The sequence below is a fragment of the Sus scrofa genome, chromosome 1, assembly GCF_000003025.6.
Source record: "Sus scrofa isolate TJ Tabasco breed Duroc chromosome 1, Sscrofa11.1, whole genome shotgun sequence".
NCBI classification, from domain to species: domain Eukaryota; kingdom Metazoa; phylum Chordata; class Mammalia; order Artiodactyla; family Suidae; genus Sus; species Sus scrofa.
This window is the reverse complement of record NC_010443.5, coordinates 89,992,636-90,018,684: the sequence shown is the minus strand read 5'-3', so window position 1 is coordinate 90,018,684 and position 26,049 is coordinate 89,992,636. Positions and strand designations below refer to the sequence as shown.

General features: G+C 36.9%; 1 protein-coding gene across 16 annotated transcripts in view; it reads left to right on the top strand.

Moving 5' to 3' along the window:
- MYO6 (myosin VI) overlaps positions 1-25,825 on the top strand; it is a 144,908-nt gene extending 119,083 nt beyond the window's left edge. For 3 of the 16 annotated variants that reach the window (XM_005659426.3, XM_021082594.1, XM_021082601.1), the window contains 12 exons: positions 473-623; positions 2,665-2,873; positions 3,971-4,049; positions 5,045-5,205; positions 7,812-7,838; positions 8,235-8,264; positions 10,879-10,917; positions 14,631-14,734; positions 15,914-16,045; positions 19,243-19,269; positions 22,863-23,081; positions 24,006-24,205. In XM_005659426.3, coding sequence (XP_005659483.1) covers positions 473-623; positions 2,665-2,873; positions 3,971-4,049; positions 5,045-5,205; positions 7,812-7,838; positions 8,235-8,264; positions 10,879-10,917; positions 14,631-14,734; positions 15,914-16,045; positions 19,243-19,269; positions 22,863-23,081; positions 24,006-24,205 — 1,378 coding nt within the window. 16 annotated transcript variants of the gene reach the window in all.

The window sequence follows — 26,049 nt, the reverse complement described above, 5'->3', positions numbered from 1 at the left end:
ACTAGAGTTTATTGATACATGTCAAGTTGACATTGTTTTTAAAAACATCTCATTGATGTTTTGACCATAATTTTCAAGATTATCTGTAGGAATTATATTTTGTCACTATAAATTTAATCTTTATTTCTTATTTTAGTCTTTTATCATTAATTTAGACCTTGGAAGTCTGAATAACTGTTAATCTTTAACACTTTTTTCAAGGAGATTACTCTTTTAAATTCTCTATACTTTGAATTCTCCAATTTTCATTGTAAATATAGAAGACTTAAATACTTTTTGACAGATATTAATGTCATTCACATCCGTATTTGATGATTTTTTTTTACCTTCAAGAGATCAAAAAAAAGAGAAAATTAAATAATGTGAAAACAGAAGTGAAATATTGTTTAGCAATGTTTCAGATTTTATTAAAATGAAAAATCTGTAGCATTGATAGGTGAAATTAAACTCTGATGAACCATTATCTTTATAGCATTGACGGCCTTGTTAAGGTGGGCACACTGAAAAAACGGCTTGACAAATTTAACGAAGTAGTAAGTGCCCTGAAAGATGGAAAACAGGAAATGAGTAAACAGGTCAAGGACCTTGAAATCTCTATTGATGCTTTAATGGCCAAAATTAAGGTATGTAATTTTAATCCAAATGACTGTGACTTTTAAAAATAATTTAATATCTTTTTGTTATTGGTATTGAAATTGTATAGAAAATGTCTTTTTTTTAAAAAGATACCACGTGTTACAAATGTTGAGTCTCAGTGATAGTGAATGATGCTCATTATATTCTCTATGTTTGAATATTTTCATGGCAAAAAAATTAAAAAGAAGACCATTTTTATGCAGTTCATCTGTTGCTAGAAAAGATTTGCCCTTGGGGAGTTCCCGTCGTGGCAAAGTGGTTAATGAATCCGACTAGGAACCATGAGGTTGCGGGTTCGGTCCCTGCCCTTGCTCAGTGGGTTGGGGATCTGGCGTTGCCGTGAGCTGTGGTGTAGGTTGCAGACGTGGCTCGGATCCCGTGTTGCTGTGGCTCTGGCGTAGGTTGGTGGCTACGGCTCCAATTGGACCCCTAGCCTGGGAACCTTCATATGCCGCGGGAGCAGCCCAAGAAACAGCAAAAAGACAAAAAAAAAAAAAAAAAAGATTTGCCCTAAGTACTAACTAAAATCTCTGTTGGTAAGCTTTTGCAAAATCATGACTGAGAGAGGATGAATGCAAATTATTTTGTTTCTACTTGCTGAAACTAATTTTTAAATTATAAAAGAAATGCAATATAATTGGAAATTTGGAGATCACCCCAGAATTCTTAACCTCCACACTAGCACATTCACCTGTTATACTATTGCATAGTCCCCTCAGTCTTATTTTATATGCACATATTTTTGTGTAGTTCTCATTATAATGTACACTTAATTTTGTATTCCTATGATTATGTTATTGCCTCATCCCTGTTACTGCATTATCTTCATATAGGCTACATCATAATACTTAACTATTATGAAGTAACCATTAGTTTTCCCTCATATTTTCTAGGTGAAAAAAAGGAGGCCTTTTTTAGTTTTGATTTTCATTTTATTACCAGTGGGATTGAACATGTTTTCTATATGCCTGTTCATTAACATCTGTCTATACATATATTCTTCTATTTTAGGACCTTAATGTTTTTCTCATGTCCTTTCACAATTCAGTGCATTTTTATTTTTTTTATTTTTTATTTTTTTTGCTATTTCTTTGGGCCGCTCCTGCGGCATATGGAGGTTCCCAGGCTAGGGGTCCAATCGGAGCTGTAGCCACCGGCCTACACCAGAGCCACAGCAACACGGGATCTGAGCCACGTCTGCAACCTACACCACAGCTCACGGCAACGCCGGATCGTTAACCCACTGAGTAAGGGCAGGAACCGAACCCACAACCTCATGGTTCCTAGTCAGATTCGTTAACCATTGCGCCACGACAGGAACTCCTTCAGTGCATTTTTAAAGTGAGCCTTTGATAATGTCTTCTGCAGATATTTTCTGTAGACAATGATAAATCTTAGCAGTAGAATGGAGAAAGAAGTCAAGAGAAAAACAACAGTGTTTTGGATAACTTTAGCTGGTTTTACAGATCTGTCAAGAGATATACCTGTTTATGTGGTGTTAATCAGTAAAATTAACCCACCCACATTTTTTGAAGACTCATTTAGAAATATCCTTTAGCAGTTTTGGAGCATTTGATAATTTCTTAAATATTCCTGAGGTATTATTTGAACATTACTTTTAAAGAGTAGTAAATTCTGGCAAAATTAGCTAATCAGTCCTTAAAAAATAATGTAAAACTGAAGTATGTTGCTTTGTCCATAGTGCCCCCTTAGATATTTGATTACTTGTTTGATAGGAAATGGACACAGATATTTGTGCACAAAGATAACTTTAAAGTTTTTTGAATAGTATTTAATGTTTAAGCAGTATAACCAAGGTCATGGGCTTATTGCTTACCAGCTTGTCCAGTCTTTGCTGTGTGCATGCTTTTTTTTTTTTTTTGATAAGTTGTAAAAACACCTACTGTTAAATTAACCATCTTAACTGTTTTTAAATGTACAATTTAGTAGTGTTCAGTATGTTCACATTATTGTGGAACAGAAGAGATAAGCTTTTTAAGTACATGTCCATTGTTTTCTTTCTTTCAGTCTACTATGATGACAAGGGAACAAATTCAGAAAGAATATGATGCATTAGTTAAAAGCTCAGCCGTCCTCCTCAGTGCATTACAGAAAAAGAAGCAGCAAGAAGAGGAAGCAGAAAGGCTGAGGCGTATTCAAGAAGAAATGGAAAAGGAAAGAAAAAGACGTGAAGAAGATGAACAACGTCGAAGAAAGGAGGAGGAGGAAAGGCGGATGTAAGGCATTTATGTTGTGTCCTGATTTAGAAGCCACCAGGAGAGTCACCTCTTCATTGTCGATGGTGGTCAATGAATATTCTTATTTTTAAACGTCATATTTTTATTTTTAGATACTAATTTTAAAGTTAGAAAATGGAGAAAGTAACCTCATTTTATAATAATAACATAAAATGATTTTAACTGTAATCTGAATTTTGGTTAAACTCTTCCACCTGAAGATTTCTTAACTTCTTTATAAAACCATGATTCCCAGGAATTCCAGTCGTGGCTTAGCAGTAACGAACCTAACTAGTACCCATGAGGATGTGGGCTTGATCCCTGTCTTCGCTCAATGGGTTGGGAATCTGGTGTTGCCATGAGCTGTGGTGTAGGTCACAGATGTGGCTCAGGATCCTGTGTTGCTGTGGCTGTGGTGTAGGCCAGCAGCTGTGGCTCCAATTCGACCCTTAGCCTGGGAAATTCCATATGCCCTGGGTGTGGCCCTAAAAAGCAAAAAAAAAAAAAAAAAAAAAAAGTTGTCTAATTGTAGAAAGAGTAAAGGGAAACAATGTAATCACAACCTTACAAAGAAGGCTTTGTAACCAAATTAATGTAGAGATATTAAAGGGTATAGAATACAATTGTATTTGTTCTCTTTCATAATAATTACTGTCAGGAGAGTTAGATTGTATTTTTTAAAGTAAGTTGATCGTGTATGTAGCTAGGAGGTTAATTTGACTTTCCATTTTGTAACCTTTATTTGTTGTTGTTGTTGTTTTGTTTTTTAGGGCCGAACCCTGGGCATATGGAGGTTCCCAGGCTAGGGGTCCAATCAGAGCTCTAGCTGCTGGCCTACATCACAGCCACAGCAGTGCGGGATCTGAGTCATGTTTTCAATCTACACCACAGCTCATGGCAACACCGGATCCTTAACCTACTGAGTAAGGCCAGGGGTTGAACCTGCCTCCTCATAGATGCTAGTCAGATTTGTTAACTGCTGAACCACAAGGGGAACTCCTGTAAACTTTGTTTATTAATAGTTAATTTTCTTCTGAAGGATTCCTTATTTTTTGTTACATTTTTAAAGAGGTTTTTTTTGTTGTTGTTGTTGTTAGGAAACTTGAGATGGAAGCAAAGAGAAAACAAGAAGAAGAAGAGAGAAAGAAAAGGGAAGATGATGAAAAACGTATTCAGGTTTGTAACTTACTAGGCAGTCAGACAGAATTTCTATCAAAATAGAATCTACAAAATTATTAAAAAATGAAAATGAGGTCCTGACTTGTTAGATAAATTGTCATTGGTTTATCCCAGAGACGAGAAAAGCTGTTTCTGAAGTGTTTAGGGGAAGAGGCTTTGGAGCTATGGAAGCGAGTTCAAATTCAGGGTCTCTTGCTAACAGAAATTGTGACACTGCATGAGTCATGTGAGTGACTGTGAGCCGTAGTTTTCTCTCTCTGGAATGGAGATGAGTAATAGTTGTGAGCATTAAATGAGTTAACACATGTTAAAGTATTTATAACAGTATTAGCTCTTTTTTTATTAATCATTAGGGAAAGTCAGGTCAAAATTTGGTTAAAACATAATTGTGTTTTAGAATGTTACAACTTTGTCGACACCAATATTAATAGGTTAGGATTAAGATATTCTCTCCACCCCTATTTTTAAAGAAGTCCACATCTTGAGAGCAAGTGATATTTGAGTGACTGTTAGTCTTGGCTTTCCTTCTTTCTTTCTTTTTTTCTTTTTGGCAGCACCTGCAGCATATGGTAATTCCCTGGCCAGGGAACAAACTGAGCCACAGCGGTGACCCCATCTGCTGCGGTGACAACACGGGATCCTTAACCTGGGCCAGGAGGAAATGACTGTCTTGGCTTTCTAATTTACCCTGCGCACAACTAGCACAGTACAGTCCTGGCATCTGTTGTTCAGGTGTCTATGCTAATATGACACCCTAGATACTTGGGTGATGTTTGGGGTACTCGCACTTTAGCGGTAGAATAGAACACTTGGTTTGGGGAAAGAAGCCTTTGGAATAATATAGAAGAGAATAGAAAGGATTTCTGGTTAAACAGTATTATTTCTTAGTAAAAAGAAAAAAAAAATGTGTATGGAACAGTTTTACTTGGTGGCAGGGATGATCAGGTACCCAAGGGAGAGGCCTGGGTGCCATGACCTTCTGTCCTTGTTAGGCTGAGGTGGAGGCGCAGCTGGCCCGACAGCGGGAGGAGGAGTCCCAGCAGCAGGCAGTTCTGGAGCAGGAGCGCCGGGACCGGGAGCTGGCCCTGCGAATTGCCCAGAGCGAGGCAGAGCTCATCAGTGACGAGGCGCAGGCCGACCCTGGGCTGCGCAGGTACTGCGGGGCAGGTGGGGCGGGGCGGGACCAGGGACATGCATCTTTACCTGTGGCCTCTCAGTTCAGTGTAGAAGGGGTAGGATGAAGTCCTGTTTTCTAGTGCCTGGTATATTTGCCGTTTAAAACTTGTTTATATTCACTTCTCCACCCAAGTAAATGAAACTACTGATTTCCTCCAACTGCTGAACTATGGAAAATTAAAAGTGATATTTCAGTTAATGAGTGCTTTAAGAAAATATCTTAAGTTTTACTCCAAAATTATCAGTGTTGTATGAAAAGTAGATGAATAATTTCTAGATATCTGCTTTTAAATATGCATGTAAAAATCAGTGAATATGTTGTAATATAGTTTAATATATTTGAGGTTGGGATTTATCATTTACTTAGTGCAAATTTTTAATGTATCATACACTCTAACCCTTGAGAAATTTTACGTACAAATAGACACCCTATCCCCAGCCCCCTATGATTTAGTAGATCTCTCTTTCCAAGGAGGAAGCTTAATCACATTGAAATATTCTGGCCCCTCAGGTTTCTGAATTACCTCTAAATAGTATGGAATGTGGAGGAATAATGGAAGTTCTTATTAAAAGTTGCAGGAAGGTTTTACTATAAAAGATTCATTTTAAAAAAAATAGATTGTAAAAACATCAGCTATTTTTAAATTATTTATTTGTATAAACAAAGCAAAACTAGTTTGTGGTGGATCTTTTGTGTGTTGGTATCTATGTTGGATGTATATTGAGGGCAGGGAGGTGTATGATTTTCAGGTCAGAGCACTGTTTGTGACAAAATAGTTAAAATGCGACCACTAGATGTTGCTGTTTCCTTGCAAAAGGAAAAAAACCTTGGTTCCCATCACAAGGTGGTGATTAGATTAGATTAGCTGAAGACAAAGGGAAGGAAAAGGTAGTTTAAGTTGCTTTCACACTTTTTCCTAATAAACGATTTTATCAGGGAGCTCTGGAGTCTGAATTGTACGTGAAAGTTAACATTTAAATAAGTGAAATAGGCCTATGTGTTATCGTCATGGTTAAGCTCTTGGGTTTAGTATTTTAATTAGCATGTCATTATAATTAAAATATTTTGCCAGACTGTGGCTTTAGTAACTGAGGACTTAGCTTGGCTGCCATGTCCCCTCCTCCTGTGTTGTTGGCATGGCTGGAGCCTTTGTGTCTAACTGACTTGTGGGCTGAGCCAGGCTCCCAGCAAACTAAACAGCTGTCGAGATATAAAGTCCTGCTCTTGACAAAGCTGACTTTATTATCACTGCAGCTTGTTAATAAGAGACTCATTAATGGAGTCATTGTTAGTATTTATGGCTTAACTCTGTTTAAGCATTTGAAATATTTCACTCTGTCCAGTGTCATTCCATGTAATATTTATAAGATACTGGATCATATGCAGACTCCTCCTTATCTTCAGGAAGATGTACTTCTTCCAAGGAGAGTGGTCTCAGAGAAAGAGTGGAGCATTTAGGGCCTTTAACTCAGGGGCGAGTTGCTTTTGATTTAAGTTAAACACAACTAACTACATAATGGGATCATTACCAAGTAATTTGGAGATGCTCAAACAGTTATGACTTGAAAGGCAAAAGAGTTAGTTTTAGTTCTCCCATGGGACAGCCTTAGGGGTGGTCTCCTCTCTGAAATGCCCTTTCATGTCCTTTCTGTCAACCCTTTTCCAGGAAGCTTGACCTGAGGGTGAACTCTTTTCCTTCTGAAATAACCTCCTGGGTATTTTATGCTCTATTCTACAAGCATGAGCCTTCATCATGGATGATATTCTCTATAGCTTTTCCATGTATCAAACATTTTATCTTACTCATGGGCTGCAACTAAATGTTTTTGAATGTTTGTGTTACCCTTGTTTTTTGTTGTTGTTTTTTTGTTTGTGTGTGTGTGTGCGCATGTGTGTTTTTACGGTTGCACCTGCGGCATATGGAGGATCCCAGTCTAAGGGTCGAATCAGAGCTGTAGCCTCTGGCCTACACCTCAGGCACAGCAACGAGGGATCTGAGCCACATCTGCAACCTACGCCAATAGCTCACGGCCATGCCAGATCCTTAACCCACTGAGTAAGGCCAGGATCGAGCCTCCTTGTGGATACTAGTTGGGTTTGTTACCCGCTGAGGCACAATGGAAACTCCTGTGTTACCCCTGTTAATACCTAATTCTAACAAATTTATGAGTGAGAACCTCTCTAAGTAACTGTGTCTTAATATATAGCATGAAAAATTTGGGGGTTCTGTGATACAGTAAAAAAAGATATGTAGGAGTTCCTGTCGTGGCACAGCAGAAACAAATCCACTAGGAACCCTGAGGTTGTGGGTTCAATCCCTGGCTTCACTCAGTGGGTTAAGGATCCAGCATTGCCATGAGCTGTGGTGTAGGTTGTAGATGCAACTTGGATCTGGCATTGCTGTGGCTCTGGTGTAGGCCAGCAGCAATAGCTCTGATTCGACCCCTAGCCTGGGAACCTCCATATGCTGTGGGTACAGCCCTAAAAAGACAAAGACAAAAAAAAAAAAAAAAAAAAAAAAACCAACCTCCAAAACGTAGATAGATTCTACTGCAGTAAACAATTTCAAGTTACTTTTCCAGCTTGGATTCCCATCCAGTAACTTCTAAGTAAGAATTGTTTCCCATATATGTAATATATTTTAAAATATGATCTCAGTCAATTACACATATGATACTTAATGCAAAGCAGTGATTTCATATTACCTAACGTTATAAAGTAAAACCCAGATTCTACTAAAAACGCACAAACCTCACATGAATAATTTTTAAATCCAGATGTAATACATTTATTCTTTAATTTTCACAGAATGCCTTTATTCTTTTCTAATCGTTGTAATGAAGATTTAAAAACATTAAAACTCTGAATCATATGTAAGATAAAGATAACAATGTTTTTAAAAATCAATGAGCAAAGTCATTGAAACACAAATTTGGCACCATCCAGATTTTCACAGTTCAGAATTGGTTGTGGTGTTGACTAAAATGTATGTATTCTTTTTACAGAATTGATGGAGCAGGACCCAAAATGACACCGTATGTCATTTCCGCTTTAAACATTTGATTTAATCATATAACCTTTTTTTCTTCTTTTTTAGTAGATTATGGATACTTTTTAGGAGCATTATTTTCCTTATTGAAGTAAATTTGAATCATCACCGTCACCATTATTTTGCTTTTAGCTCTTGTTTGGTGCTGAGTCACAGTAGTTTAGATTTGGTTTCTTTCTTTATGGTTGCTAATTTTGTTTAAACTTTAACACTCATTTTGTTTTGTGTTCTTAATTATACTTTATGTCTGTAGAAGTAGATGTGGGAATATAGATAAGAATAAAATATCTAAAGTATTTGAGTCATAGCTTAGTTTTCAGTATAAATGATAGTTCGTTCGACTAATATCTAAAATAGCTCATAATCTCAAGTAATACATGTAATGCTAATTTTGGTGCTAGTGTATATTATTGTTATAAAAATTCCCCACATAGAGAGAATCTAAGTAACATTTGAGATATACATATAAATTATATTTTATATGCATAAATAATTTTGCATGTATTTTTATATGTATAAAATTTTGAAATATATTTAAAATCTGAATTTCAACAGCTTTTAGGACTTTAACTGTATCCTTTGTAGCAATGGTTCTCAATTCTGTCAGACTTCAGTACCAATAACAGATGTTTATAAACAATGTAACCGACATTAATAATTCTCTCTAAACAATACAAGTAAAAGAAAGGTAATTTATATTTATTTATTATATTTATTTTAACATAAAAGTGCTTATTCACAGCTGCAGGAAAGCATAGTCAAGTACTCAGATGTTTTTATACATACATAGACTCACCATGAATGCAACAGCTGCAAATGCAAATTGGTATAAGAATGTTGCATCAGTCAATTAAATGCCATGAAGTTGTCAACAATCCTTTGTAAAGTCCTGAACAGGGTTGAGTATGATCTCCTCTCCATTATGCAATAGTGGAGAAATTCCTAGAAAAAGTCTATAAATATTAAAACTATACAAAAAAACAAAAACAATGGTTGTTTTACATATAGAACTTTTTTCGCCTGTAGAACTATATGTCTATGTATGTCTCACCTCTGTATGTCTGGGGGACATGTTAAAGTTGCACAGGACATGGGGTAGCTCTCGCACAGGACCCTTGGCATCCCTGACCCCTCACTTCGTCAGATGCCGTGTCTTCTCACAGCATCTTGCTAGCACAGTGCACCATAAGTTTTGAAAATATCTCCAAGTGGGTGCCATTGCACCTTCTGCTTCCTAGTTACCATTTGAGCTTGACTTAAATAAGCCTAGTAACCACCTGATGCCGAAGGTGAAATTGTGAGCATTTGCATATAGCTGGGAAAAATCAGAAGGAAAGGAACATCTAGGTGCGGGAGCCATTTCTATCCAGAATATATGGCGTGGCTCCGAGAGCCAGTGGGATAGTGAATCAGTAGGGTTGGCCATCAGGGATAATGTAGGGAATCTGCATAGGAAATCTCCAAATGATGGACAGACTGTGGAGCAAAGAACTTTGAAAGACCATGGAGTCCCTTGAAATATGTTTTGGGAAAATACATAGAAAGTTAGAAGGTTCTGGTTAGGTTAATTATGTTTGATTATATTTGTGTTTTTCACTTTTTTTTTTTTTTGTCCTTGATCATTAGTTTTGAAAGATTATTTTTTTCTATGACTGTGCTTGCTTGGATGGACCCCTTTTGGCACCAAATCTTAGCCAGAGTTCCTCATGAGGAAGGAAAGAGTGCTCTGCTCCTTTATAGCCAGGGTCCCAGATCTTGGCAGGCATCCAGAAAACTGAGCCCCAAGGCAAACATAGCCATATCATTTTCTTTTGGTTTATACTCATTTATAAGATTTTTGAGGTTACCGGAGTCTGATGACTAGATTGAGTGAGAAAGTGATTATGGAGGAAGAGAGCAAAGGACAGGAAAATAAAATACTGATGAAGTTGATGAATGTGATGAAATGAACATTCTATTCCACAGAATTAAGCAAATTTTGAGAAAAGTTACACTCTCCTAGGTAATAAAAGAAAAGTAAGTTTTTGCCTTTGGGAAATACTTATCCTTGGAAGGTCAGAACACTTCTGATCTTTAATTTAACAAGTGCTTGTTACATTTGAATTTTTTAAGGCATGCTTTGATTTCTAATTTTAGAGCTGTGAGTACATCAGACTCTTATTTAAACCCTGACACTGTAAAATAGATCAGTTCGGTTTACCACCATTATGCCTTGTCTAATTAATATTTACTAAGCAACCCCGGTGCAGAAATCCTGGTATAGAATCTATGTCCTGCCAAGCCAACATTTAGAACATGCTGATTATATTCTATACATAAAAATATCACAGAAGGGTGGCTCTCATGACATTTTATCTAAAAGTTTCTACTGCAAAAATGAAGTTCAAATAACTGGAACTGGATTTAAACAATTTTTACCTGTATTTTATGGCTATGTATGTTGTAAAGTATATTATTGACCTTTACAAAGTAAAATGATTGTGGTTAGTAAATCAATAATACTATTGAAAATACAGATTTTAATTATGCTTTTAGAGCTTTTAAGTAATGTATGTAGTTGTCATTTGTGTACTTATACTGTATTATCATTTTTCTTATAGGGAGCAAATGGCGAAAGAAATGTCAGAAATTTTGAGTAGGTTAGTGCAGTATAATTTGGGGAAATAAGTGTCACCTCAAAATCATATTTTTAAAATTACTTTTCTTTATTGGGACCAGAACCTGTTATATATGAGTAACCTATTCTTTCCTTGTAACTTTCTGTATAAGAAATGTCACTCTGCCCTCATGCCATCTTAACATAGAAAAAGGTAAACAAACAAACCCCCCAAAACAGTGTTCCTCTAAACTGGCATTTCTCAGTGGGGATGCCATTGGCATTTTGCATGTGACTGTGCCTTGTTGGTAGTTCTGCTAATCGCTGGCCCCACCAGTTCAGTCTCAGCAGGAGAATCCTTCCTGTCATCACAGCAAAAGGGACATTTTGAAGTCCCCCCCACTCCAAGGCTGGTGCTGCCCCTGACTGGTGGAAAGGGACAGAGGACACTAGGAAGAGTGTGGCACCAGGTGGCCCCTGTGCACTGTGGCACACATTTTCCAAACTGATGTAAGAGTTGAGCCACCAAGGAATTGTACCTTCCCAACAGGATCTGGTCCATTACCACATGGATATGAATCAGTAACCTTTTAACTTCCAGCAGGATCTGATCCATTACCACATAATACAAATCAATAACATTTTAACTTCCAGTTTTGAAGTTCCAGAGCGAATTGAAAGTGTTAAAATCAATACATTTAAAAAAAACAGAAGTCAGTTTTGCGACTACCTTACTCTGTCATTGATGTCTTTATAACAAGTCTAAATAATCAGTAAATTGCACCTTCATTTTACTATTTTAATAACTCCAGAGACGGGGGAAGCACTTAAATGCACAAAATGATTTGTGCACTTCTTAGGATGCTAAATATGCTTTTACCGGGTGTATTTTTGTTTGAGGTATTATGAATGAAAAGTAATAGTAAAACCATATTTTAAGCAATAATAATTTGAATTCAGTGTGATTTTTTGAAGTATCAAAACAAAACAACTTATATGTAGTGACTCATATATATTCTGACAATCTATAAAGCTGTATATTATGTAAAATCATTTTCTCTTTCAAAAGGAAAGAAAACAACAACAAAAACTCATAATTGCAGCTTCTCTTCTAGAGGAGACTGTTATGAGAGCTGGGAAGAAAAAGAATTTTTTTTGTTAGTTTATTAAATGGTGATTTGGGGATGTAGATAAGAGAAAAAGAATATTTGAATAGTGTTTAAAGCATAATTTATTGTTAAGGGTAATAGAGGGACCTTGCTGACACACAGCTGGCTCTTTTGAGCAAAGCATTTACGAAGAAAAAGCTACATAGAGAATGGCCAGTCTCACAGCTTCTGAAAAGAAGAGATTCTGCAGTAAACTTGGAACGGATATCAACCATGAAAATGCAGGAAGGACTAAATGGCCATATTATTCTTCAGCCAGGCTTATGTGTAACTAAATATCATCATGTCTGACAATTTTTAAGTATGTAGGATGCAGTATGCTATTTTTTATTCTCTAAAAGGAAAGCATACATAGGCCTCATCAAGAGGCACAAGTGTCTTAGTTATTTCATTTTTAAGCTTAACGGAAGAATACTTTACTTCAGGAAGATACACCATTTTTATTTACTTATTTTAAATTTTTATTTTTAAAAAAATTATAATTAATTTATAGTGTTGTGTCAGTTTCTGCTGTACAACATAGTGACTCAGTCATACGTATATATACATACTTTTTCTCATCCTATCTTCCATCATGCTCTCTCCCAGGAGACTGGATAGAATTCCCTGTGCTGTACAGTAGGACCTCATCGCTTATCCTTTCTAAATGTAATAGTTTGCCTCTACTAACCCCATCGTTTTAAAAAAACATCAGTTTCATTAAGTGTTTGTGTCTTGATCATTTGCCAAGGTTGCCGTTGTCTTTCAAAATGTAAAATGATGAGACATATGAGCTCATTTTCAGACCCTATACTGTGATCATCCCTCACAAGCAGTGAACCACAAAGATGAAATGCTTTGTGTGATACGTGAGAAGCAATACTTGAGTTCTTAAGTAATTAGTTCTTTTAATATCGTGTCATCTTCCTTTCATGTCTAGAAATATGATGTATTTAAAGTCTTCCTTTGAGCTTAAAAGTTCACTTGCAGCTTATTCTGAGCATCTCTGCCATCTTTTGCTGAAAAATAAGGGACTTCATTACATAAAAGACAATTTTCTTGTACTTTTGGAGTAATTATTTTAGATTATGTATAGGGAAACAAATACCAAGCTCTCACTAGTACTGCTATGAAAAATTATCCCTTTTAATTTTTAAATTATTTTTAAATATTTTAAATATATGTATTTTATTTTTTATTTCTATTTTGCTTTTATTTAAATTATTTTTAATTTCTAAATTATTTTTAAAAATTTTAAATATTTTAAATATATGTATTTTACTTTTTCTTTCTTTCCTTTTTCCCCACTCAAACATCCCTACTACCCAGGGCAAGATAAAACCCTAGTGCCCTTTGAAATCCCTGTTATCTGTCCCATGACCTACAACCCTTCCCTTTCATTTACTAGTTGTTGTGTTATTACTCACTGCTTACAAGGGTGTGGTTTTATCTGCTTTTTGTAGAACTTTGTCAAGTATTCTTTAACAGAGAAGCTCAAAAGTCACAGGCATTTCCAGGCTCTGGCAGCTGTTTTAGCTTGTCTCTAAAGACTTATGCAGAGGGTGGCAGTTGGACCACTCTGCCCTGTGAACCTTATAAATACCCAGAAGCCAGTAAGGATGCTGGGGTTGGCCATCTGCAGCTTCCAGTAGTTGTAAATAAGCTCTCCATGTGCTTCTAATGATCTTAAAAAAAAAAAAAAAAAAAAAGGGAGGCAGGGGAGTTCCTGTCATGGCACAGCAGAAACAAATCTGACTAGAAACCATGAGGTTGCAGGTTTGATACCTGGCCTTGCTCAGTGGATTAAGGATCTGGCATTGCTGCAAGCTGTGGTGTAGGTCATAGATGCGCCTTGGATCTGGCATTGCTGTGGCTGTGGTGTAGGCTGGCAGCTATAGCTCCTATTAGACCCCTAGCCTGCGAACCTCTTTATGCCGAGGGTACAGCCCTAAAAAGACAAAAGACCCAAAAAAAGAATGTCGAGGAGTTCCCATCATGGCTCAGTGGTTAACGAATCCGACTAGGAACCATGAGGTTGTGGGTTCGATCCCTGCCCTTGCTCAGTGGGTTGAGGATCTGGCGTTGCTGTGAGCTGTGGTGTGGGCCACAGACATGGCTCAGATCCTGCGTTGCTGTGGCTCTGGTGTAGGCCGGCAGCGGCTACAGCTCCGATTGGACCTCTAGGCTGGGAACCTTTATGTGCCATGGGAGCAGCCCTAGAAAAGACAAGAGAAAAAAAAAAAAGTCGATTTCTGTTTTTGACTTTGAGGAACATATATAAATGTATTTCTTAACTTTTGATGTTCTTGTATCCATGAGTTAGGACATTTCAGCTGAGGTCTGGGGAAGGCCAGGTTACTAGAATTCTGAAATCAGATGTTCTGCTAAAATGGGTCTGGAATGATGCACTGGAAAAATTTTAATCTACCTGGGCATCATATAATAAATACACAGTTCTTAACCTTGTCTGTCAAAGATACAAAAATTATTATATATATTTTCCAGTAGTTATTTCCAGTTCTCAAACTATGTTCACTTTCTTGCCTGTTGAGTCAACATTTCATTCGTGTTTCTGGTTTAAATATGCAAACATATGTAATAATTACAGAGGCCCTGCTGTACAAGCCACCAAAGCGGCTGCTGGTACCAAAAAATATGATCTTAGTAAATGGAAATATGCAGAACTACGGGATACCATCAATACTTCTTGTGGTAAGTGTATGGGGAGGATAAAAAAATGGGAAGGCTCCAGGGACTTCCCGTTGTCGGCGCAGGGGAAATGAACCGGACTAGTATCCATGAGGATGTGGGTTCAATCCCTGGCCTCTCTCAGTGGGTTGGGGATCTGGCATTGCCATGAGCTATGCTGTAGGTCACAGATGTGTGGCACAGATCCCAAGTTACTATGGCTGTGGTGTAGGCCAGCCACTGTAGCTCCGATTTGACCCCTAGCCTGGGAACTTCAACATGCCACAGGTATGGCCCTTTAAAAGAAAAAAAAAAAGAAGTCTCCATAGTTGACGGGTAATAATAAAGTTAATGCCCACATTGGGATGGGATTTTTTTTCATATAAATTAGTTTAAGCCATTCTCTTTTTACTCTTGTCTTGAAATGAAGACCTAGTTCACAAATCTAAAAGAAAGTCATACTTATCAAGGTGAATTCATTTTGTCTACCTCTTGCCTGGGTAAGAGAGGAAAAGCCATAGAGAACTGGTGTTTTGGGCTCTATGCCTGCCTAGTTCCTATTTCTTAGACCCCTTTGGTCCATGAAAGGCAATGGAATCCTTCCTCTTTAAAGCTATTTTTCCTCCAACAGAACAAAGTAAAATTCTGTATCCAAAGGATGCCTCATAGTTGTGTTCTCATGTCAGTCATGGTGTTTGAATTCAGGATACTGTAACTCAGACCTCAGGTGTCATAATCGGGCAGATGCTACATTGTCTTCTTTCCCTCTTCACTGAGTTTATCTGCATAATTACAGATTTAAAAGATGTGTTGCATCTAAATCTAGCTTGTACTGGAGCACATTGACTTCCTGTTTTGTTGTCATGGTCTGAGACCTTGGGCAAGTGACCCAGTCTCTCTGATTCTTCATCTAAGAAAGACATATAAGAAAGACATATTTAGTCCAGGATTCTTGTGGGGAACAAATGATATAAGATGCTAATAATGTGTAAGAAAATGCTTTGTTAAGTATAAAAGATAATATTACCATAAAGTGCTTATCTTTATCCATAATTAGTTTTCTTTTGATTTTGTACTAATTTAAATTAACTTTAAAGTGAAAACTTTATTTTAAAAATAAATGTGTATGCCACAGAATAATTATGCCTTACAACTAAATTAGCAGTAATTCCTTGTTTTTTCCTCTCTCCATGTAATTGATAGATATTGAGCTCCTGGCAGCTTGCAGAGAAGAATTTCATAGGAGACTAAAAGTGTATCATGCTTGGAAATCCAAGAACAAGAAGAGAAATACTGAAACAGAGCAACGTGCTCCAAAGTCTGTTACTGATTATGGTAAAAACAAATCTGTACTTTTGAATATTCCAAAGTGTATATATATAATTACATGAAACTATACATAAGACATTTAGGTAAAATTGTCCAATATAAATTTTCTCTTACTGTAAAATCCTGGGTCCACTGAACCTAACAGATGGCTTATCTTTTAAAGCATTATTTCTTTTAGATGTATTGTTAAAGTCATATCTATTTAACAGTATTGAATTTACTTAAGATAAATTCTGGAGGCAAGAATAACATTGTCTATACTGAGGAAGTTGTGTGATAATGTCGTAAATACATATTCTTTCCACATACACAGATACACATATATGTAAATATTACATATGGAAATGTAAAGATTATTGTGAAAAAAGAATATTTACTGAAGATATTATTTATTCACAGCATAATGCTTTTATTTTATAATGCTGTGAAAATATAAGAGTGAGAAAAAGTACCTTGGGCTAGACCAGAGTTTTGCCTAGACTAGGATTTGATTTTTTTTTTTTTTTGACTGAGATCCTAAAATGAATTTTGTTACTTTGTTATACAAAAGGCAAATTATATATCTGGAATTATAAAACAACAGGATAGACATAACCTAGTGGGAAAAAAAAAGGCATAACCTAGTAAAAGCAATTATTAGCTTTAACATTAACTGAGACTACTTGTGACATATGAGTTGCAATTTCAGTCTTAAAAGCAATAGTTGGAATTTCATTTATTTAAGTTGCAACTTGCTATTGATTAATGTCAAGGTGACAGCATATTTAATACATTTTTTTTCTTTTTTTTACCAAAGAGGTATATTCCCCAAACTTGATTGTATAGTTTAGTGATGGGTGACCTAAGTTGATTTAGAAAATGAACTCATGGTTATATCTTGCCTCCCTCACCTCCTTCCTAGAAAACAAAGCAGTGTTTGATGAAAGTCAATTAAGTGGTGAAATGTTAGTGTTTGTAAATCGTTGCGGAGATTAGAGTGAGGGAGAGAAGGCTTCTCATCTGTAGGAGATGTTAGAGATGTTAGTGTTAGTGACTGTCACAGGGTGAGCTCGGCCAGAATAGAACGCTCCTCTGGAAACACGGTTAGGTTGCCTGGAACTAAGAAATGGCAAATGGGAGGCCCTCAAAACGTTGATCCATCTTGTGACCACTACTCTGTTTTCCAGTTTAAAAATTTGTCTCTGGGCCTCGAAGAGGACAAAATGATTCCATTACCCTGTCTACCAAGTTTCTAACCACAGTCTTGAAAAAAATGGAAAAGGGGCTGTTCTTTTTAGCTATAATCTTCAGCTATAAGGCTCTAGTCATGACCTTTGACTGATTGGCTTTCATTATTTTCTATTTCAGAATTTATACATCTGAATGATTGCACAGAAAGAAATGACTGTTGTCGTATTCAACACACACGTTTTTAGTGAATATATATAAATATTTCTTGTATTTTTGTATCAGACCAGACTAAGATACTTTAGTATCTTACTCATCCAGCTTTGCCCCCAAAGCAACAAAGAACATGTGGCTTACCTAACTGGTGCTTATTACCATTTCCATGCATAATGTACTCTTTGGAAGAACAACAGAGTAGATTAAGAAATTTTCCAAGAGTCCCGTCCAGGTATATGAACAATTAGGAATTGTATATGGGAGTTCCTGTCGTAGCGCAGCAGAAACCAATCTGCCTAGGAACCATGAGGTTGAGGGTTTGATCCCTGGCCTTGCTCAGTGGGTTGAGGATCTGGTGTTGCCGTGAGCTGTGGTGCAGTCTGCCGATGCAGCTCGGATCTGGCATTGTTGTGGCTGTGGTGTAGGCTGGCAGTTGTAGCTCTGATTGGACCTCTAGCCTGGGAACCTCCATATGCTGAGGGAGCAGCCCAAGAAATTGAAAAAAATAAAAAAATAAAAAATAAAATGGACCTTCCTGCTCAGAAAAGTACATTATTTTTCTCTCATGTAAAATTCATTCTGACACAGGAGTAGTTAAAAGGAAAGGAGAGGACACCAAGGTGCTTCATAGCTCATTTGAGAAAATTCTATACTTTAGGTGGTTTCCTAATGCTGCAGCTGTTTGACCTTTAAAAGGAACGGCTCTGTAGTTTAATATTTAGGATTAGTATTCATTAATTTGAGATATAAAATGATGACAACTTATGTTTAGCAAAAATATAATGTACTATTATTGCATTTAAGAGTAATCCATTGACAAGTCATGGCAAATTCTTAGAATTAGGAGTTGGGAGGCTCAGCCCCTTTTTCTGTGTGCTCTACTGGGTGAGCTCGCTGTCACCACATTTACCCTAGAAAGAGGTTTTCAGAAATAATTTGGGGGGCAGTAGAAAATTATCCAGTGAAGATTTATAATATTTAGTTGCTTAAAACAGTGACTTTAGAGAATATAGTTTTATTTCACAGTTCCTAAAGTTAAAAATGTCATGAGTTTAAGATTTAAGATAATGTTAGGCAATGAAAACATATTTAGTATGTGTAAATGTGGCAATACTTTGTCTCCAAAACACATATTTTTTGATGAATTTATAAATGCTTCTTTTTTTCTCTATAGAATTCTTATAGTGCCTTAAAGCTACTATAATGTATAGTATTAAGTTATTGTTTCAGATTTTTGTTTGGCTGTCACTGTGTTCAAAAAAATTTTGGGGAGTTCCCATCGTGTCACAGTGGTTAACGAATCCGACTAGGAACCATGAGGTTGCGGGTTCGGTCCCTGCCCTTGCTCAGTGGGTTAACAATCCTGCGTTGCCGTGAGCTGTGGTGTAGGTTGCAGACGCGGCTCGGATCCTGCGTTGCTGTGGCTCTGGCATAGGCCGGAGGCTACAGCTCCGATTCAACCCCTAGCCTGGGAACCTCCATATGCCGCGGGAGCAGCCCAAGAAATAGCAACAACAACAACAACAGCAAAAAAGACAAAAGACAAAAAAAAAAAAAAAAAAAAAAAAACAAACAAAAACTTGGGTCCTCTTTGTACATCTATTAAGCAGAATTTCCTGAAAATATATCAAAATAGCTTTTAAAAAAAATTGGAAAGGAGCATTTACTTGTAGGTAATCCTGGGATTATTTGGCTCTGGCTAGGATATTTATTTGTAGTCATCACCTCCATTGATGGGAAGGCATTATAATTTAGAAGAATGCTCAGTCAACAGTTTTGGCATTTTTATCTTTTCTTCAATATCAAATATTTGTTCACAGATTTTGCACCATTTTTGAACAATTCACGTAAGTCAATGGTAACTCATGAGCTAACTGGAAGATGGGCTAAAAATACTTTATAAAGTACTAACTTCTATTAAACATTGTTTTGCTACAATTTTAAGGGGAGTTATAGTCCATTAATGTTGGTGGATCTGTACTAAGATATTTGATTTGAGATGATGCTTTTATTTGGATCATTCCAAAATATATATGCAGAGCAAAATTTAATTTATTATTATCAAATAATTTCCTTTAAAAAAAACTAGCTTTTAAACTGAGTATATACACAATTCTTATTGTAGCAAAACTCTATCTCAATAATCAGCTGATCTTTTAGAATAAATAACTTTAGGTGGTGGTTTCATATACTCTTATAGTATAAGCATTTCTGTCCAGAGAGATTTGAGTTTTATATGATAATGTGTACAAGCTTAATAGAATACCTCTTAATAGGAAGGGGAGATTATTCTTTTCTCTCTCTTTTTTTTTTTTGTCTTTCTAGGGCCACACCCACAGCATATGGAGGTTCCTAGGCTAGGGGTCATCAGAGTTGTAGCCGCTAGGCTACACCACAGCCACAGCAGCACTGGATCCTCACCCACTGAACGGGCCAGGGATCGAACCTGTGTCCTCCTGGATGCTAGTCAGATTTGTTTCCACTGAGCCACGACAGGAACTCCTCTTTTCCTTTTATAGCTGCCCATGGTGCAGTTTTTTATTTTATTTATTTTTAATGGCCTCACCTATGGCATATGGAAGTTCCCCTTATGTCTTCTTTCACATTAGACTACAAAATCCCTCAGAAAAGGGATGGAGCCTTCCTCATCTATGTGTCCTCAGAATCTACCATTCATAGGTACATCATAGCTCCCAACACTGCTTGACATTCACTCATGGAGGAACTTAGACTGATGTGTGATGGGAAACAGAACAAGGCACCGTCAGAGTGAGCCCAGGTTTAGGAAGAGCTCCAATTAGAAGAAATAGCCTTGGCCACTGAGGCTTGGCCCATGTGTTTTACTGCCCATGTCAGTGTTCTGGAGGCTTCATTCCTGGCAAGTGATTCTGAATCCAGTTGATATCATAATTGCACAGCCCATTGCAGTTTGAACAATAATCCACAATCCTCTGACTTGTTTATTTCTTTTTAGGGCTGTACCTGCAGCAAATGGAAGTTCCTGGGCCAGGTGGGGAATCAGAGCTGCAGCTGCCAGCCTACACCATAGCCACAACAACACTGGTTCCAAGCCACATCTGTGGCCTACTCCACAGATTGCAGCAATATCGGATCCTTAATCCAATGAGGGAGGCCAGGGATCTAACCTTGCATCTGCATAGACACTGTGTTAGGTTCTTAATCCACTGAGCCACATTGGGTACTCCTATTTTTTGATAGTTTAAAAGCTTTGAGTCATCTTTGTGTACAGTAGATTTCTTATAAGTCATTTGAGCAGTAATGATTTGAATATAATGCCATATTTATCTGCCAACTCATTGAACATGCTTTTTTTTTAAGTGCTTCTAATGGAGTTCCTTTTGTTGCTCAGTGGTTAATGAACCTGACTAGGATCCATGAGGACGTGGGTTTGATCTCCGACCTCACTCAGTGGGTTAAGGATCCAGCATTGCTATAAGCTGTGGCGTAGGTTGATTCGACTCCTAGCCTGGGAACCTCCATAATGCTGTGGGTGTGCCCCCAAATAGCAAAAAACAAAGTGCTTATACTAATTTACAGGGCTACACTTGAAACTTATTCATACTTTTAAAATAACACAATTGGATTTGAAAGAAATGATTGTTTAGAAATTAGTTTCAGGAGTTCCTTTCATGGCCCAGTGGTTATAAGGATGTGTGTTTGATCCCTAGCCTTGCTCAGTGGTTTAAGGATCTGGCATTGCCGTGAGCTGTGGTGTAGGTTCTCAGGCACAGCTTGGATCCTGCATTGCTGTGGATGTGGTGTAGGCCAGAAGCTATAGCTCCGATTAGAAGCCTAGCCTGGGAACTTCCATATGCTGCACGTACGGCCCTAAAAAGCAAAAAAAAAAAAAAAAAAAAAAAAAAAAAAAATCCAATTGAATATTTTTATTTTAAAAGAATAAAAGTAGATTAGTCTTACTGGTGGCCATTAGTATTGCAGTGTTTCTGGTCAAGGAACACTGAGCTCTAATTCACTACTTAACACAGAGGGAAGGGTTTGTTTTATAAAATGTCTTAGTTTTGAGTTAGTATACTCTCTGAAGAGTAGATAGTTTTTAAAACTTGAAATCGATACACTAAACTGTAAGTTGTTTTGAGGAAACAGGAACAAGAGAATAAATAAACTCATCTCTGTTAATGTGCTAAAGGTTACGGCTTTTTAAGTCACTAACAAATCTGGGTCTTTTCCTTTCCTTCATAGGCATATACATCTTTGCTAACTGCTTTTTGCTCTCTCTTGTTTGCATGGAAATAAATTCAGCTATTGGTAAATGTAAACCTTTTACTATTGGTGTAAAAAATAAGGAGTAATTTCATCCTTTCAGTACTTGGAAAATCTTAAAAAGGCATGTGACTGTCCTTGACTTATGCATATTATATAATTTTTCATTGACATACTTAGCTTTTCAGTGAGATTCTTAATTGAGATGCAGTCAATGATTAAAGTTGTGAGCATAGAGCCCATATTAAACAGATTTACCAAAATGACACTCCTAAAAATATAGTCATTGTACCAGAGAACTGTTTATTTTCAAAAACAAACAAAAAACAACAAAAAAACAACTTCTCATTGTTTAGTAATGAAAATTGAGCAAGGGAAAAAAGATTGCTAGGAACCCAAAGTATTAGCAGAAAAGTAAGCATTTTTCTTTTCTGTTAGCAAGGAGAACCAAATATTATACACTTTCCACTTATCTTCAGTGGATTTTTTTTCCAGAAGTCTGATTTCAGAGTAAGTGAATCTCTGAGTGAAAGTTCATGCTTACTGTTAGGGTTTTGATGTCATAAAGTTATGTTAGTAAAATGTTTGTGTTATCTGGGCCATTTTAAACCCCAAAATCAGTTGGCAAAGGAGAAAACTTTTAGGTCTTTTTGAGGAAATTGTGATTCAGTTGACAAATGCCTATAATCCTGGAGAGTTGTGAAATTACTGTCTAGTTGTTCCATCATGAATCATCCTGTAAAAGTTATTCTGCAGCCTTCACTTGAACTCCTTGGAGGAAAACTATAAGTTGAGCAAACAACACTAGTTTGCTCTCCTGCCATGTAAGATCATTTTAGTATAGGTACAATCATTTGTGGGAATCTGCTGGGAGCTGGTAGTTGTTATTGCTGCTGCTGCTGCTGCTGCTGCTGCTGCTGCTGCTGGTGTGGGTGTATGTGTGTATGTGCGTGTATATGTGTGTATGTGTATGTATATATGTGTATGTTTGCAGTGCCAAGATACATCTTCAGGGAAAGAAATTTCTAAGAAATCGCACTTAGAATTATATTCATTTATAGGCAATTCATATTTACATTTTGCTTGAAATTGACTATTAGGAACCCCTCTTCTTCCTTTTTTAAAAACAAGTGGTGCACTTTAGGATTAAAGGCTGCTTTCGTTATCCTGGTGTGACTGTCCTTATTCCCTGTGACAGCTCAGCAGAACCCAGCAGTGCAGCTCCCTGCCAGGCAGCAGGAGATCGAAATGAACCGGCAGCAGCGTTTCTTCCGCATTCCGTTCATCCGCCCTGCGGACCAGTACAAAGACCCTCAGAATAAGAAGAAAGGCTGGTGGTATGCCCATTTTGATGGACCGTGGATCGCCCGGCAAATGGAACTTCATCCTGACAAACCACCCATCCTCCTTGTGGCTGGTGTGTATGATTCACATGCAATCAAAAATAATTATAAAGCATAAAAGGACTACGTGCCCTCAGAGTGAAACAGTGTAATATACCATGATGTAATCTTTCCTTAAACTTCAGGGTCAGGAGCAGGCATGGAGTTTTGCAGTTAAGTCATCTCTGTTGAAGATCACTTATTTGTGGTGTGAGGTTGCTTGGGTTAATTATGTCCTTGTAGAACACATAGAAACTTATCTGTGTCTTAAGAACCTTTTCTTGGGTGTTTAATTGTATCATTTGCTTTCTAATGGTTAAATGTAGCCTTTTTAGTAACCCTGGTAACTGGTTTGATCAACTGCACTTTTAATACATTTTGAAAGGGTACTTGCTCAAGGACAGATTTATTTCTGGCCAATTTATTAAGCAGATTTCAATCTTGAAGGAAATAAAGGTTTTTTTAAAAAATATTTTAAAGTATAGTTGATTTACAATGTGCCAGTTTTTGCTGTATAGCAGAGTGGCTCAGTTTTATATATATAGTCTTATATTCTTTTCCATCATGTTCTGTCCCAAGAGACTGGACATAGTTCCCTATGCTATATAGTAGGCCCTCATTGTTATCCATTCTAAATGTAGTAGTTTGCATCTACTAACCACAAACTCCCCGTCCATCCCACTCCCTCCTCCCTCCCCCCTGGTAACCACCAGTCTCTTCTCTGTGAGTCTGTTTCTGTTTTATGAATAGGTTCATTTGTGCCTTACTTTAGATTCCACATGTAAATGATATCATAATGGCATTTGTCTTTTTCTGACTTCACTTAGTGTAATAATCTCTGAAATAAAGTTTTAAAAGTTCTCAAATCTCTGCAAATTGATAGACATGTCAGGAGTAAAGTTTACAGTAAATGGTTCTGGAAGGAGGTGTGGTAATTCTCTGATGTCTCGTGTTTGCAGGTAAGGATGACATGGAGATGTGTGAGCTGAATCTTGAAGAGACAGGCCTGACTCGAAAGCGTGGTGCAGAGATTTTGCCAAGACAGTTCGAAGAAATTTGGGAACGCTGTGGAGGCATCCAGTATCTTCAGAATGCAATTGAGAGCAGACAGGCTAGGCCCACATATGCCACGGCCATGCTGCAGAACCTGTTAAAGTAGAAGTTGCACTAACCTTGCAGCTGGGAGCTCTTGCCATGGTACTGGGTAGGGAGTGTGCCCCAGACATTGACCCATTCCAGGATCCAGTTAGAGTTATGTAAACAAAGTGAACAGATTTTATTAATCATGGCTTTTTGTTAATTTAAGGTTAATTACAGTAGTGAATTGGGGACCTGAAAATTAGTTTCTTGTATCCAGCTATAACTGTTGAACCTCTCATGATTTTAATACTTGTTACACTTGGGCAGATTCTGAACCATTTCTCATTCTTTGCCAACAGACTACCTTAAATCTATCATCACTGTTCTTGAGGAAAAGAAGTTTTTTAAAAAAATGCAGATTTCTTGCTTTTTAAGAATGACACAGTACCATATAACTGGAATAAAGAAAACTTAGTTTCAGTTTTCCTACAAAACTAAGGCGCTTAAAATGATAAAGCACTGATGTTTTGATCTGAAAGCTGTGAATTTTATTCATTTTTTCAGAAATTAATGGCATTTCCGTCAAAGGTAGAAATTTTTATTTTCCTCACTCTTTTGCAGTGTTTTATTTGAGTAAAGCAATTTACCTGAAATTCTAGAATTCTGGAAGAACCTAAATGTATTTGATGCTATCTGTGACAAAGAAGGTACATAGTATCCTGCAGAGATGTGTTTTGGTTTTCTGTCACATTGTATTGCTATAAGAATATGTTTCATGGACAAATAAAGGAAATTCAGATCATTTAAATGCTTACAAGTTTGAGATAACTTTGGTTTCATTTAGAAAAGGAAATAAGTTTTAGGTGGCACTGTGGCTTAACTGGACTGAATTCAAATATTCTTTCAATTTCATCTCAGTTGCAATTTTGTATCAGAATCTTGTCCAAGTTGTTTCATGTGATTTGAGCTAGTTTTCTGCTTCAAAACATCTTTGGTTTTAAAAAATTCCTGTTGTCTTTTTTTTTGGCCTTTGAGATTTTGGTAATTGTAGAGCTCTTTTATAAGCTTTGTAGTTCAAATCCCTACACTTAGGAATTGCTTGTTTCATGTAACTGATAATTTAAAAAAATTGTTTTGTTGGTGTGCTGTTAGTTTTGCTCAAATGTCAGCAGTTTCAAGCCTAATATTTATGACTTTCATATTAGAAATTTGGAAACAAAAATACATCAAGGAGTTATGTTGACATAATTCTAAGGAGTCTTGTTTGTATTTTAGAATAAAATTAGAAAATAAAATTATTCTCTGTACTTCTTTCCCCCATGATTGTTAAAGACTCTAACCTTAGAAATGAATTTCCAGTGATTTTTTTTTTTTTTCCCTAGAAAGAGTACTTAGTTAGGAAAGTACTTCCCAGCTGATTGGATTAGTGCTTGTGAGTCAGACATTGTTTTCAGACCTGCTTCTCTCATGATATGTCTTAGTATAGAAATATTTATTTATTATGATACTGAGCAGATGATTGTCTTCTGTTAAAAGAATTAAATGGTCCTGTCTGTGCTATTGAGAATGTGAACATGATTATCGTTTGAAGACTGTATTACCACATGGACTTGCCTATGCTTGGTCATTTGGGCCCTATGATTTGGTGACAGAAGGTCTGGTTACTGAAAATAAATGACCCTTCTCCCTCTTCTCATCACTTGCTTTGAACTGGTTTTTATTCGGATAGGATAGTGAATGATAAGCTTTTTTTCTTGACTGGTAACAAGTAGAGTCTTTGAAAAAAAATTTAGGAACCAGATTGATGTCGAATGAGTTGTCCCTTTAGTACTGTTTTCAGAACCAGTTTTCTTTCTTCGTGTGTGTGTGTGTGTGTGTGTGTCTTTTCTAGGGCCACATCCACAGCATATGGAGGTTCCCAGG